This window comes from Diadema antillarum, unplaced genomic scaffold (genome assembly GCF_040938485.1).
Source record: "Diadema antillarum isolate AM-2024a unplaced genomic scaffold, OU_Dant_1.0 seq00000140_RagTag, whole genome shotgun sequence".
Classification (NCBI taxonomy): Eukaryota; Metazoa; Echinodermata; class Echinoidea; order Diadematoida; family Diadematidae; genus Diadema; species Diadema antillarum.
The window spans coordinates 225,935-238,228 of NW_027271217.1; the positions used below are offsets into that span (position 1 = coordinate 225,935).

Sequence of the window (12,294 nt, forward strand, 5' to 3'; positions counted from 1 at the left end):
GTGTGTGTGAGGGTATATGTGTGTATGTATACACACATACAATATATATATAAATGCACACAAACACACACACATACATTTCATCATTGTAGAGCACAGACAGTATAATACTATTTCAAATTGCGTAAATGTGGAAAAACTGCATGTTAGCATATTTTGTTATCGACAATTAAAGTTAACTTTGAAACAACAATTCCCTGTAGGCTACAACTGTAAGTGTCTCTGAGCGCGCTACATACAAATGGACTTTTTCACAAGTATATTCTCTTATCTCTCTCTTTCACTCTCACCCACCCACTCACACACACACACACACAAACTCACTCACTCACATACATGCTAACAGTAAGACAAACACTTTGATATCCCATAATCTATCACAGCCATACATATCCATATTCCCATCACATAATACCTGGCTATCAATTATTACATTTTTTGCCGGTACATCTGAATCCTCAAAAGAGTGGTATCTTTTGTTGCTCTTGGTTTTTTTTTTATGAGACTGCTCTCAAGTTTCTACGGCTTAGATGCAAAAATATAGGACATAAAGACAATCATCCGAAAAGGACACAAAAAACACAGGCCCATTCTATATTTTCATTACCGTATAAGACAGCACCACATTCTGCAGAATACACTATTGCATATTGCCTTCTAGTACAGCATGGGTTAGTAATAATACTCTAGAACTGTTCCTTATCCAAACATCTCACGGAGAAAGTCGCGAGTCAGGGGAAATTCATGAACAGACCTGAGGAATCCTTTAAGACTTCGTGTTCAAGAGGTTGAAGAGAGCTTGCAAATTCTGAACTTATAGAGGAAGTCACCCCTGCAAAGATTCTCCTTCCTCGGTGACTATCTCATCAAGCTCAATTCCCATGATTCGCAACTTGCATGCATGGAGATGCTGGGCAGAACAGTACGAAGACTGGACAAGAGAAAAGTAACATGGTCATTTTTAAAAAGAAAATTGTCTATTCAAATTGCGAGGGAGGGGGAAGAATTTGTCGTACAAGAGAAGAACAGAATAGATTCAAACAATCTACAAAAGGAATAAATATTGCATTTCTCGGTTGAAATGATGTTAATTCCAGCAGGCCAGGGCCGAGACATATAAATTCTACATACGGAGAAGACAAAGAAAACTATATAGCCTTTCTAAGCCCGTAAACTGTATCAAAACAAGGTACATGAACATTTCATGAAATCTATTGAAAATGTAATATGAATATAAAAAAGTAAGTACACCATAGCAAAGTTTGAACAGTGCCCACCTGCTTCACAAGATCAAGACACTCTACTATAAATTGTACCAAAACTTCAACAGTGGACGAAAAGGAAAATAGAGGAGTCAAACCTATAAGGCACTGTCAATGACTTGTGAAAATGGAGAAAAATATATTTGAAAAAGACAAAAAAGGTAATGCACATACAATGTAAAGTTGCTATAATAGGAAACATATCAAAAAAATTGGGGCAAACAGAATGAATTTTAATAGTGCTATGAAAAAAAAAAGAAAAAAAAAATCCTTTTCCGAGTTATTATGGAATTCCCTGAGCATACATAGTTTTGCTGTGAGTAATGCTTGTGGGGAGGGCGCATGCCATAAAGCTGCAAAAACCAAATGAATCAAATTGGTACATCCTGCATCAATGTCCTTTAATAGACAGGATGCTAGCCCCAAATGGGAACAGCCGTAAACGAGCTTATATGGAATCTAGGTATGTAGCACTAGCAAGCATCCCTCTTTTCCCACGATTTTTGGGGTTTTTTGTAATTTTTTGACACAGGCTTGTTTATTTTGGGAGGAAGAAAATGTATTTACACTGCTGGCTTTGTCTTTTCTGTTTATTAATAGAATCAATCCCTTGTGAGGGACAGACGGGAGACAGAAATTGTGCGCTGGGTGAACAGTATACAATGATGCAGCATTTTTTTTTTAAATCAAGAATTTGAGGCAGAGGGGGCAGGAGATCTATGGTAGAGAGCAAAATTAGCCCTTCATATTTTTCTCTTTTTTTTGACGGAATTGTGACAATTTATGTGATTGTTATGCAACAGAGAATAGCAGATACACAGATTATAAAAGACAGCAGACAGGATATGTGCAAACTCATTCCTATAAAAATAAATATATGGGTAATACTTCAGTTAGCGGCAGGCATACAATCTAGGAGCTGGAATTAAGCAGCTTTACACAATCAAACAAATCCAAAATCAAAGACTGGCTGTATGTTTCTTTGACAGTGGTGACAAGTATGGTAAGCTAAATTTTTATGGCAGCCGGAACATGTAAGAAATAAGACAAGAGATTTCAACAAAACAATGCTGAATGAATACAAAATAAAATGAATTTAAGTAAACTGGCACATGATTTGCAGACAGAAGCAAAGAAACTGAAAAGAACGATAATAATCATCAAAAGCAAATGGACAGCAAGGTTTGAAATCGCAAATCTTGAATTAATGCAAATACATTGATAGAATGTACAGAAAAGCTCATAACAACTTAAAAAAGCTTGAGTATAGATTGCACAAGTTAATCTAGCCAGTCAAGTTAATTGGAGGAAAAAATAGATCTGCCTATAAAAGCACTTGCCTAAGGAGATACATCTATTGCAGTCATTAGTAAATCTACTTTTGACAACAAAATAAAAACACAGAATAAAATCTTGCATACTTGAACTGGCCTTTTACACTACACATTATAATAGTGCTGTTTGAAAGAATTGAAATCAACTAGCAAAATTGGTAGCCAATAACTCATTTTATATGGAATAATCCAGGTAACGATACTTTCTTGAGTTGTCTAGATTATCTACTGAAAATATTCCCTATCAAATATTAGATAATTTGAAATAACAGTACTAGCTTGACTGATCATATAGTATTTCATATTTGAAAGGACTGAGTATAGATCGCTCTAGTTTACCAAACACACATTGTTAGTTACTTTGAGGTACAACGCAAGCATGACTAGATAATGTTCAAACAACAATCTATTTCTCTGCATAAAGTGCATATTCAACCGCATAAATAACAAACAAAATAATCCTAAATTTGAAGCAAGTAAATAAGTAAATATCCCTGAAATATATAGAAAAAAACAAACAAGACTTTGTTCTTGCGTGGCCGGCAATTCGGCGCCACTTGGAGCCACAGGCGACTCCCCCAACGACAACCCCTCTCTTGTAGCCCCATAGTTTTCTCATCTGCTTGGCTTGCAACAGAAGCAGGTGCATAGCCGAAGAGCGCCCCCCGCTGCCCTGCTCGTTGGTCACTGTTCGCTGGTATCTTTCTAAGGTGGGGGAGGGGGGCGGGAGGGAGGTGGTTGGCACGAGACGCAGACGCTCTAGCTGGATTGGCTGGTGATCTCGGAGGCATCCGCTCTGCAGATGGGGCACGTCCTGTTGCTCTTGAGCCACTTGTCCACGCAGCGGGCGTGGAATTCGTGGCTGCAGGGGAGAACACGGAGGGTTTGCCTGGTCTCGAAGTCGCTCATGCACACCACACAGCTGTGAGGGGGTGAAACACAAACAGCAAGGTGTTACACTAAAAAACAAGCCACCTTCCATGAACTGTGGTACATGCAATTCATCACTTCTTGTTGTCGCTGAATTTCACTTTATACAATTTTCAAGCAAGCCTCAATATCATTTTAATATGTTCTACAAGTTAACTTCATGTATGGTATGGTGTTTTTCCAAAGAAAATCTAAATTTCTCATACTCTAAATGATAATATATTCAAATAAAAGTTCAGGTCTCCCCCCCCCCCCCCCCCCCCCCTCAATAGCAACAAAAAAAAAAATAACACCATCATCACAATCTCCAACACCACCACCACCAAACACAACAACACCTACACAAACATCACAATCTACAATACTAACACGACCACCGACACCACCATCAACACCACCACCGACGCCACCACTGGCACCACCACCAACATCAACATCATCACCATCAATAGCAACAAAGCACTGCTTTATCTCACCAGGTTTGGTCATTGATTGTGCGAGGCGTCTCGGGATTGTAGCGGTAGGATGGGAGCTGATCGATGTTGGCCTTACTCAGGCCCCGCGGCTTGGCCTCCCCGAGTCTCTCGGCCAGGTTGAGCAGCGCCTCGTAGTTCTCCACCTCCGCATCGTCTGTCTCGAGCTCGACGGGGAAGCCCTGCGTCACCTGGGGACTTGGCAATCTGAGGACAGATTGGAATGTTCAAGAGAGAGAGAGAGAGATGATCTTTAGATCAGGTCAACCAACTTACTGGAGATTGACGGATACATAAGCAAACCACTACCACAAGATTACCTAGAACTATCTGTAATACATCATATTCATGTACCATTACTACCCCTGATGATGATGATGATGATGATCATCATCATCATAACAAAAATGATGATAACAACAACAATACCACTACTACTACTACTACTACTGCTGCTACTACTACTACTAACTAGAAATGTCGCTACAGCGACTGGTTATACCCCCGCCAAACAACATTTCATAAGCTTTGGTCAAAACAACATTTCATAAGCTTTGGTCAAAAAACTGAGGAAGTAGTTAAATCCGCAAGATCTCTCCTTGATCTTCTGCCATTAATATGCCGTTACCATGGCAACGTACTTTCGGGTACTGTCGAAAAATGCGTCTTGCACATCTACAACCAAAGGCACACATCTGTACCAAGTTTCATGGAAATTGGGCAAAAACTGAGGAAGTAGTTTGCAACACAAAATTTTCCATCATTTTGGCTCATAATATGTGAGCTGTTACCATGGCAACATACTTTTTGTCACTGTCAAGAAATGTGTCATGCTGACCTATATCCTAAGACAAACATTCAATATGAATTCCATGAGAATTGGAAGAACACTGATGAAGCAGTTTTGCCATGAAGCATTTTGCCCTATATTTTACCAATAACATGCCGTTACCATGGCAACGCACTTTTTGCCACTGCAGAAATATGTGTCTTGCACATTAACATATTCAGATGAACATCTGTACCTAATTTCATAAAAATTGATCAAAAACTGTGGGAGGAGTTCGCGACGCAAGATTTGTACCCATTTTTGCCCATAATATGCCGTTACCATGGCAACGTACTTTTGGGTACTGTCAAAAAATATGTCTTGCACATCTACAACCCAAGGCACACATCTGTGCCAAGTTTTATGGGAATCGGTTGAAAACTGAGGAAGTAGTTCGCGACGCAAGATTTGCAACGGACCGACCGCCCAACCGACCGCCCGACCGCCCGACCGACCGCCCGACCGTCCGCTGATTCCTATATACCCCCTTCAAACTTCGTTTGGCGGGGGTATAATAATAATAATAAATAATATCATCATCATCATCATCATTGTAATGATAATAATATTGATAATAATAACAACAATAATGCTATCATACAGTAGAAATAATGTATAATAGACGAGACGACAACGATAGATTGCAATAATTATGAAGGAGAAAGGAAATATAATGACATACCAGTCTATTTCCTTCCCCTATAAAATTGTTTTTCCTTACATACATGTACATTGTACTACAGCAGCAGGATTTTAAATGATTGACTGACCTTAGTTACACTCTCTTTAGAAATTAGGGATATCGACGGAAATTATTGATGAAGATAAGCATCTCGAAAATTAATGACCAGAACTCGGAAAACTTAGATGCTAGCCCCCTACCCCTCCCCCCCCCCCCCCCCCTCCAAAAAAAAAAAAAAAAATTAAATGAATAAAAATAAAAAATTGGTGACTTACAAATATCTGAATAACCACGGTTGCAGAGCAGCCGGAGGTGGCCTCAGAGGGCGGGGAACTGGTCTCCTTTGATGACGCCCCATGCTGTTGAACCTTGGGTAGGTGAACTGTGAGATACAAGACGAGATAAAGCAATCACTACCACATACATTAAAAAAAAATGTGTGACATAACATGCACACAGAACATTCTATACAGCTGTAAACAGCTTGTGTATTCATTTCGTGTGTCTTCACCTGATTTGCTAAAATGTAACTGATGTCTACATAAAATGATAACAATGTGATGTGTCTTTCAGATTTAATGAATTTAACTTCGATACATTTAATACATTCTTTGCATCCAAATAAATTGCTGTAATTGATTGAAGCCGTAAATCCCTTCATATTTCATGTATGTGTATTGGTCAGAAAGAGTGCACATACATGTGTACACATGATATATCATTTGTTTTTCAAGAAAACAACAAATTTATTTTCCCTAACCCTTACTGCGCTTCGTTCACCGACTGGAATGCTCACCAGGGGTCCTTTTTTCCACCAAACAGTGCAGATGTCTGGAAACTAATTGTCAATGAACAGAGATTACCTAAAGCCCCTAATCACTATTGTGTCCCCATGGCCTTTGCATTATATGAACCAAGGCACACTGCCACACCTGAGCAGGCTTGTTCATCTATACAATTAGGTTGGATGGCTTACTGCATGCTGATGATAAAGCTTGGTATTAGTTAAAGGGGAATTCCAGTGCAGGTGAAAGTTAGTCTGAAAAGGAGGAGTAAATCTTTCTTGGCACAATGATGAATATTTGATCAAAATCGGAAGAAAAATACGGAAATTATGAAATTGTGCATTTTCACAATTTCTTTTTCCTGAAATAGTTCTTTACAGTCAATATGAATATGCAAATAGTGAAGTGATGATGTCATCCCCTTACAACTTGCATTACAGTTTGCACATAAAATTTTGAAACTTCCAGTTTTTATTTGAAAAGCAATTTTGCCCAGTGTTAAATCCTAATACATCTGACTGATCATTTATTTTGAAGTTATTCAATCTGAAAAAAACATCATGGTTCACTCTTTAATAACGCAAAAGTTGAGTTTTCGTTTTTCTTGCACACAATCAATGGGAAATTGTGAGGTGATGAGATCATCAGCTCACTCACTTGCATTTTCATGTCTAACTGTATGACAACTTCTCCAAAGAAATCAGTGAAAGTTCACGATTTCATAACTCCCCTAATTTCTATCTGATTTTGATCAAATTTTCACTGTTGTACTTGCAAGATTTTATTCTTTCTTACCAGACTAACTTAAAACTGGTCTGGAATTCCCCTTAAAGCTAAATGCCTGGCTTACAAAGGGTTAATGGAACCCACCTGCATGTACTCCACATAGAGACAGGTATATCAATCAAGAGAAAAGGAGAAAGATACACCACAAAAGAGCAAAAGACACAATTAAGTGACATAAGATATGAAGAGAATAAAAAGAGGGGAAAAAGAGAGAACAAAGAATGATACATATTGCAAAGATAGAGAGGAGAAAGCCAAGTGAGAGAAAGAGAGAGATGGGAGAGGCCGAATACTCACCAGTTGGTGAACATCTGCAGAAGTCCTGAGGTAGGGATCTGCGATGATGTGGAGGGAACTGGAGGAGGTGAAGGGAGGGTTGTGATGGGTGGAGGAAGGCACATGGAATGCTGCTGGACTTTCACTCATCAAGTCGACCTCACCACTTCGCTGGTGATGCTGCAGAACAGACAGACAGACAGACAGAAAAGCAAACAGGCAGACATGAGAAGTTGATCTAAACATGCTTTGATTCATCAGAATTTTTAACAGAATTGAATTATCATAACCTGCAAAGGGTACATTATTCATCATACACCTAGGCAAATGGACAGGCATAACAGTCTGTGATGAAGATTTCACAATGCAACCTTCTGAGTATGCTCATCACTGGAGGTACATGCCTCATACAACTACAGAACACTAAAATTGGACGGATGTACAAGAATATAGAATCATTATGTTAAAAAGATGACGAAAAAAAGACAAAAGATGCCCATCTTTACATTCAGCTCTCAGAGATTCATTTTGAAATCAGAGGTTTTTTATCAATTGCATAGAGCCTCACTAGGAAAAAAAGATTTTAAGGAAATGAAATAAAAAGCAAGGAGGCACTGACATTTTTGTAATGGCAGTTTGATGTTTAAAAATGACAGATTTTCAGGGAAATGAAAATCGAGAAAGACTAGCATTGCTGAAAGCAAAGTTATCACTCCTTCCGAAGGAATAGCTCCATAGAGAGATGAGTAGATGTGAGATATACAAATGAACAATTAAACAGCCTTGCAAAAAAATGTGCCAAACCAACCTGATGATGTGGTGCCGACGGAATGTACTGCACCTGTGCCGTGGGCATGTGGTGGTGATGGTGGTGGTGGTGGGCCGCTGGGTGCTGCTGGGCCGCCGCCGCCGCATGGAGGTGGCCCAGGAGGGCCTCCTGGGGTAGGATGGAGGTCTGGGTGCCCTGGGAGACGGGCATGTGGTGGCCGTGGCAGGTCGGCATGTGAATGCCGCAGACCGGCAGGTGGCCCACGTTGCACATAGGGATGTGGGTGGGCGTGGGCGGGTGGTGCGGGGGTGCCCCGCCGGCAAACACGGGCGACGGATAGTGGATCGACTGGCTGCTGCAGGTCGGCATGGTGGTGTGGGCGGTGCACATTGGCACGGCAAAGGTTGGAACTGACATTGGAATCGAAATTGGTACGCTACTTGGCACAGATACCTGCAACGAGACAGAGGAGAATGGTTTGCATGTAGCTCGCACTGATTTCCCTTGAACTGTTATAGAAACTTATTATCATTATCATCCTTTTTTTTTCATGGAACAGCTGTTGGTCTAGGCGGGGGGAACTAAAATTAGAACATGCAAGTCTCTCACCACATGGAATTTGGGGCTGCTGCTGTATGTTCTCATATGAATACATTTGGCATGAGCTGGTGCTGTGACAGACAACTCAATGATGCCTGAAAAGACTTAACGACTTGGTTAAGAAAAAAGTCTTCAATATTATGTGCGAGCTGGGCCATGACTGATGGCAGTTTGTCACGGTGCCAAAATGGAAGCATCTTTCTGGCACGCAGAATGGCAACCTTATCTCCTCATATACCTCTTCAAATGATATTTCTTTTCATCTCAAATAACATCCTATTTTGCGGTCCTCTGCCATGCTTGATACAAGTGTACATGGAGTTATGTAAAAAATGTAACGCTTCATTCTAGGGTCCAAGTATTTCACACAAAACAGCCACTTTATAGGACTACAGGAATACATGTGCAAGTTTGATATAAAAAGATGCCTTCACTAACTTGTTCCATCTGTACCATCATTCACTCGATTGTCCATTGTCGTGTATACTGCTGCTGACTTACTCTTAATAATCTCACTCTGCATGTGATACTATCATTGCAGACAGAGGGTTAGATTTCCCTGAAGACTAAAGCACCACAACAAACAATCATATCATTTAAAGGTACATAATATGCATCACCAGTACAGAATAAACTGTAGAACAAATCACATGGATGTTGTTGATGGGAAACAGAAAAACATCTATCCCTATCACTGAAAAATAGATAATGTTTGTTGGTCTCTTCTCTGTTGTTTTGTTAACAGTGAGACGAGCCACAATCTACAAACACTGTTACCTAGCAAAGGAGAACTATAACTTTTGCAAAGTTGCAAGGAACCATAACCTTTTTCAGGGCTGCCTTGCTATCTTTTTGATACCCTTCAAGTAGATACAATGATCAAAATATTTGTAGCAGACTTTGGACCAATGTAAATGAGCCCTGCTAAGCTTGCAGAGAGCTAAACACACCCACACACTGTTTGTTAGGAGTTTGGTAGCTGCATGTGTTATTTTTACTCAGAAGGGAAACCATGTCCCCAGAGCAAAAACACTTCTCCTATAAACAGACTTTATAAAGAGAGCGAGCGTCATATCGTTGCCACGGTTACCTCATTGCTGAGGTCGATGATGAGCTGGGGCTGGAAGGGCACGCCCTGGTGGTGGGCCCCGTGGGTCCCGTGGGGCAGGACCCCTGGGTGGGGAGGTGGGTTAGGGGGGTGGAATGCCCGCTGGTCGGTGCTCATGACTCCCAGGGAGGTGGGCTGGTTCCTGCTCCTCAGCAGTCTCTCCCGCTGGCGCTGGCTCTGCCTCCTCATGCTGGTGGTTGGCGGACTGGTGAAAAAACAAGTCAAATCACAGTTGGGAAGATTCAAAGTCAGTCACATTTTCAGAAGATACAGTCTGACACCAAGAATAAAAACAAGCATTGAATTACTTATCAGCAATGCTCTTCACTAACCCCCCCGCCCCACACACACACACACACACATACACAATGGGGGGGGGGGGAACTTTACTATTTACATCCTCTGCACTTTCACTGGGTACAGAGTGTCCTTTCAGTTTTTTTGTTTTTTTTTTGGTTTTTGTTTTTGTTTTCATGGACGGAGACAGCAATAAAGCTTTATTTCAGTCTTTTCAACAATTTCCTGTGGTTCAAATATTTTGATTTTCAGTTTCTATTGAATTTGTTCCAACTACAGTGGGACATACCCATAAGCCACATTCTAAAGATGTATTTTGAGTGTTTGTTCAAATATTCTGTTTTTGCCCAGGATATCTGAAACTTCTTTTGATATCAAGGACCACATATCATCATCCAGTCCTTTATTTTTCTCTCTCTCTACAGTGAGTCTTGATGCTCTCCACGATCTCTATCAAGATAAACAAGAATAAACCCTACAATACAGCATGGACACCCTTAGACTATGTTTCATACAGCTTTTATTCTTTTAAAGCGTCATTTACGATTTTGTTCAGTCAAGAATTGCCCTTCCTCTCACTGACATGCTCTCACAGTACTGTTCTCGTTGCATTTAAAATAATGCACTATCTCGGGTAGCTATCAGGATTGTGACCCAAATATTAAAAATTGTCACAGTTTGAACAGAAATCAACTCTTTATTTTATGAAATTCAGGTCACAATTCAAATTGCAATAGTTTTTGCTTTTTTTTTGCAAAAAGATGTAAAATTGTGCAGTGTAAATGGTGACTGCAAATAATTTCAAGATTTTTATATGCTGCTTGCTACTCTACTAGCTGTAACATGCTGTAGTACATTGAACTGTGGCATATTGTGTGTAATCTTTGTATGCAGTAAGCCAACCATATTCGTGTACATGTGCAGATCAGCTCTTCATAACTGATCACAACCCAAGTTTCAAAATTCTTCAGTGAGAACGATGTATTAAAACGATGTGACCCTGATCACTCCAAATTTCACAATCTTTACACTGAGAATGTCCCTAGAGACTCAAACTCTTCCACTTTGAGGCCATTCTTTCCTGCTCTGATCTCCCGCTTGAGTTTGAATTTCTCCTGCTCTGGCTGTGTGTCTCCCAAATAAAGTATAGCTTTCTCCCTTCCAACCTTACTTCTGCCATGTGTATCAAAAAAAAAAGAAAGAAAAAAGGCTAACATAGCACCAGAGAGAATCTGAGTTTACACCAAAACTTGATAAAGAAAAGACATATAAAGAATCATCGTATAGCTGACAGACCGTTCAGACGCTAATCTCAACTGTTCTGGAAAACGTCGTATAGATGCGCAGTAACCCACTGCGCATGTTGTTATGGTCATGAGTCACGAGTGACGGGTATAGGGTCACCTTTCGTGCGCACTCCCATTAAGCCCTGCCCAGTTTAACCCTTCTATGGTCGCCATAGGTTCAGATGCCTATGGAATGCTGATTCGTTATCGAGTTCTAGTTCGAAACGATGCTCTGACCGTTGTTTCATTATACGTCGTTTCGTTATATGTCGTTTCATTATACATTGTTTCGTTAGTCAGCATTCAGATGTATAAATTCATCATAAAGCTATACTGTTTTGGTATAGCTATACCGTTTTTGTATATCTTTTTTTGCATCTGAACACCTTGATGATGGACCCTGGCTGCAAGAAATGTCAGGCTTTGTGCTCATGATAAATATTGTGCACATTCAACGATTAGAGTCTCCAGCTTGCCAGGGGGCATGGGTGGAAGAATCTTCCTTGTAAGAGATACTTGGGCTTGGAGTCTCTGCTCTGATCTCCCCTTAAACATAGAATCACTAATTTTGTAGAAGTCTAACTATGAACAAAGGCTGCCAGATATCAGAGATTTTTGTAAGGATGTTAAAGAGATGGTATAGTATTGGTTGAGGTGAGGATTCAGCTTTTAATGTTTTTTGAGATATTTAGAAACCGCACTATGAAATGTTAAAGACCATACAAGTCTCTAGGAAACTGAAAGTAGGAAACCTGCCACCCCATTTAAACCAAAACTCTATCATCCCTATACAGCTGTAATGTGATGTCATGAATTCATATTGGGGAGAGGGCAAAAAAAAAATGTTCACAAAGAAATTTTTACTAAAATCCAGAGC

At 40.1% G+C, this 12,294-nt stretch overlaps 1 protein-coding gene across 2 annotated transcripts in view; it reads right to left on the reverse strand.

Moving 5' to 3' along the window:
• Positions 1 to 678: 678 nt before the first annotated feature.
• The window catches only part of LOC139727666 (E3 ubiquitin-protein ligase RNF38-like), a 132,138-nt gene continuing 120,522 nt past the window's right edge, over positions 679 to 12,294 (reverse strand). For both annotated transcript variants that reach the window (XM_071638645.1, XM_071638646.1), the window contains 6 exons: positions 9,817 to 10,039; positions 8,166 to 8,579; positions 7,379 to 7,537; positions 5,786 to 5,892; positions 4,003 to 4,206; positions 679 to 3,518 (listed from right to left, as the gene is read on the reverse strand). In XM_071638645.1, the coding sequence (XP_071494746.1) occupies positions 3,356 to 3,518; positions 4,003 to 4,206; positions 5,786 to 5,892; positions 7,379 to 7,537; positions 8,166 to 8,579; positions 9,817 to 10,039 (1,270 nt within the window). In that variant the 3' untranslated portion in view covers positions 679 to 3,355. The remainder of the gene's footprint in view (positions 3,519 to 4,002; positions 4,207 to 5,785; positions 5,893 to 7,378; positions 7,538 to 8,165; positions 8,580 to 9,816; positions 10,040 to 12,294) is intronic.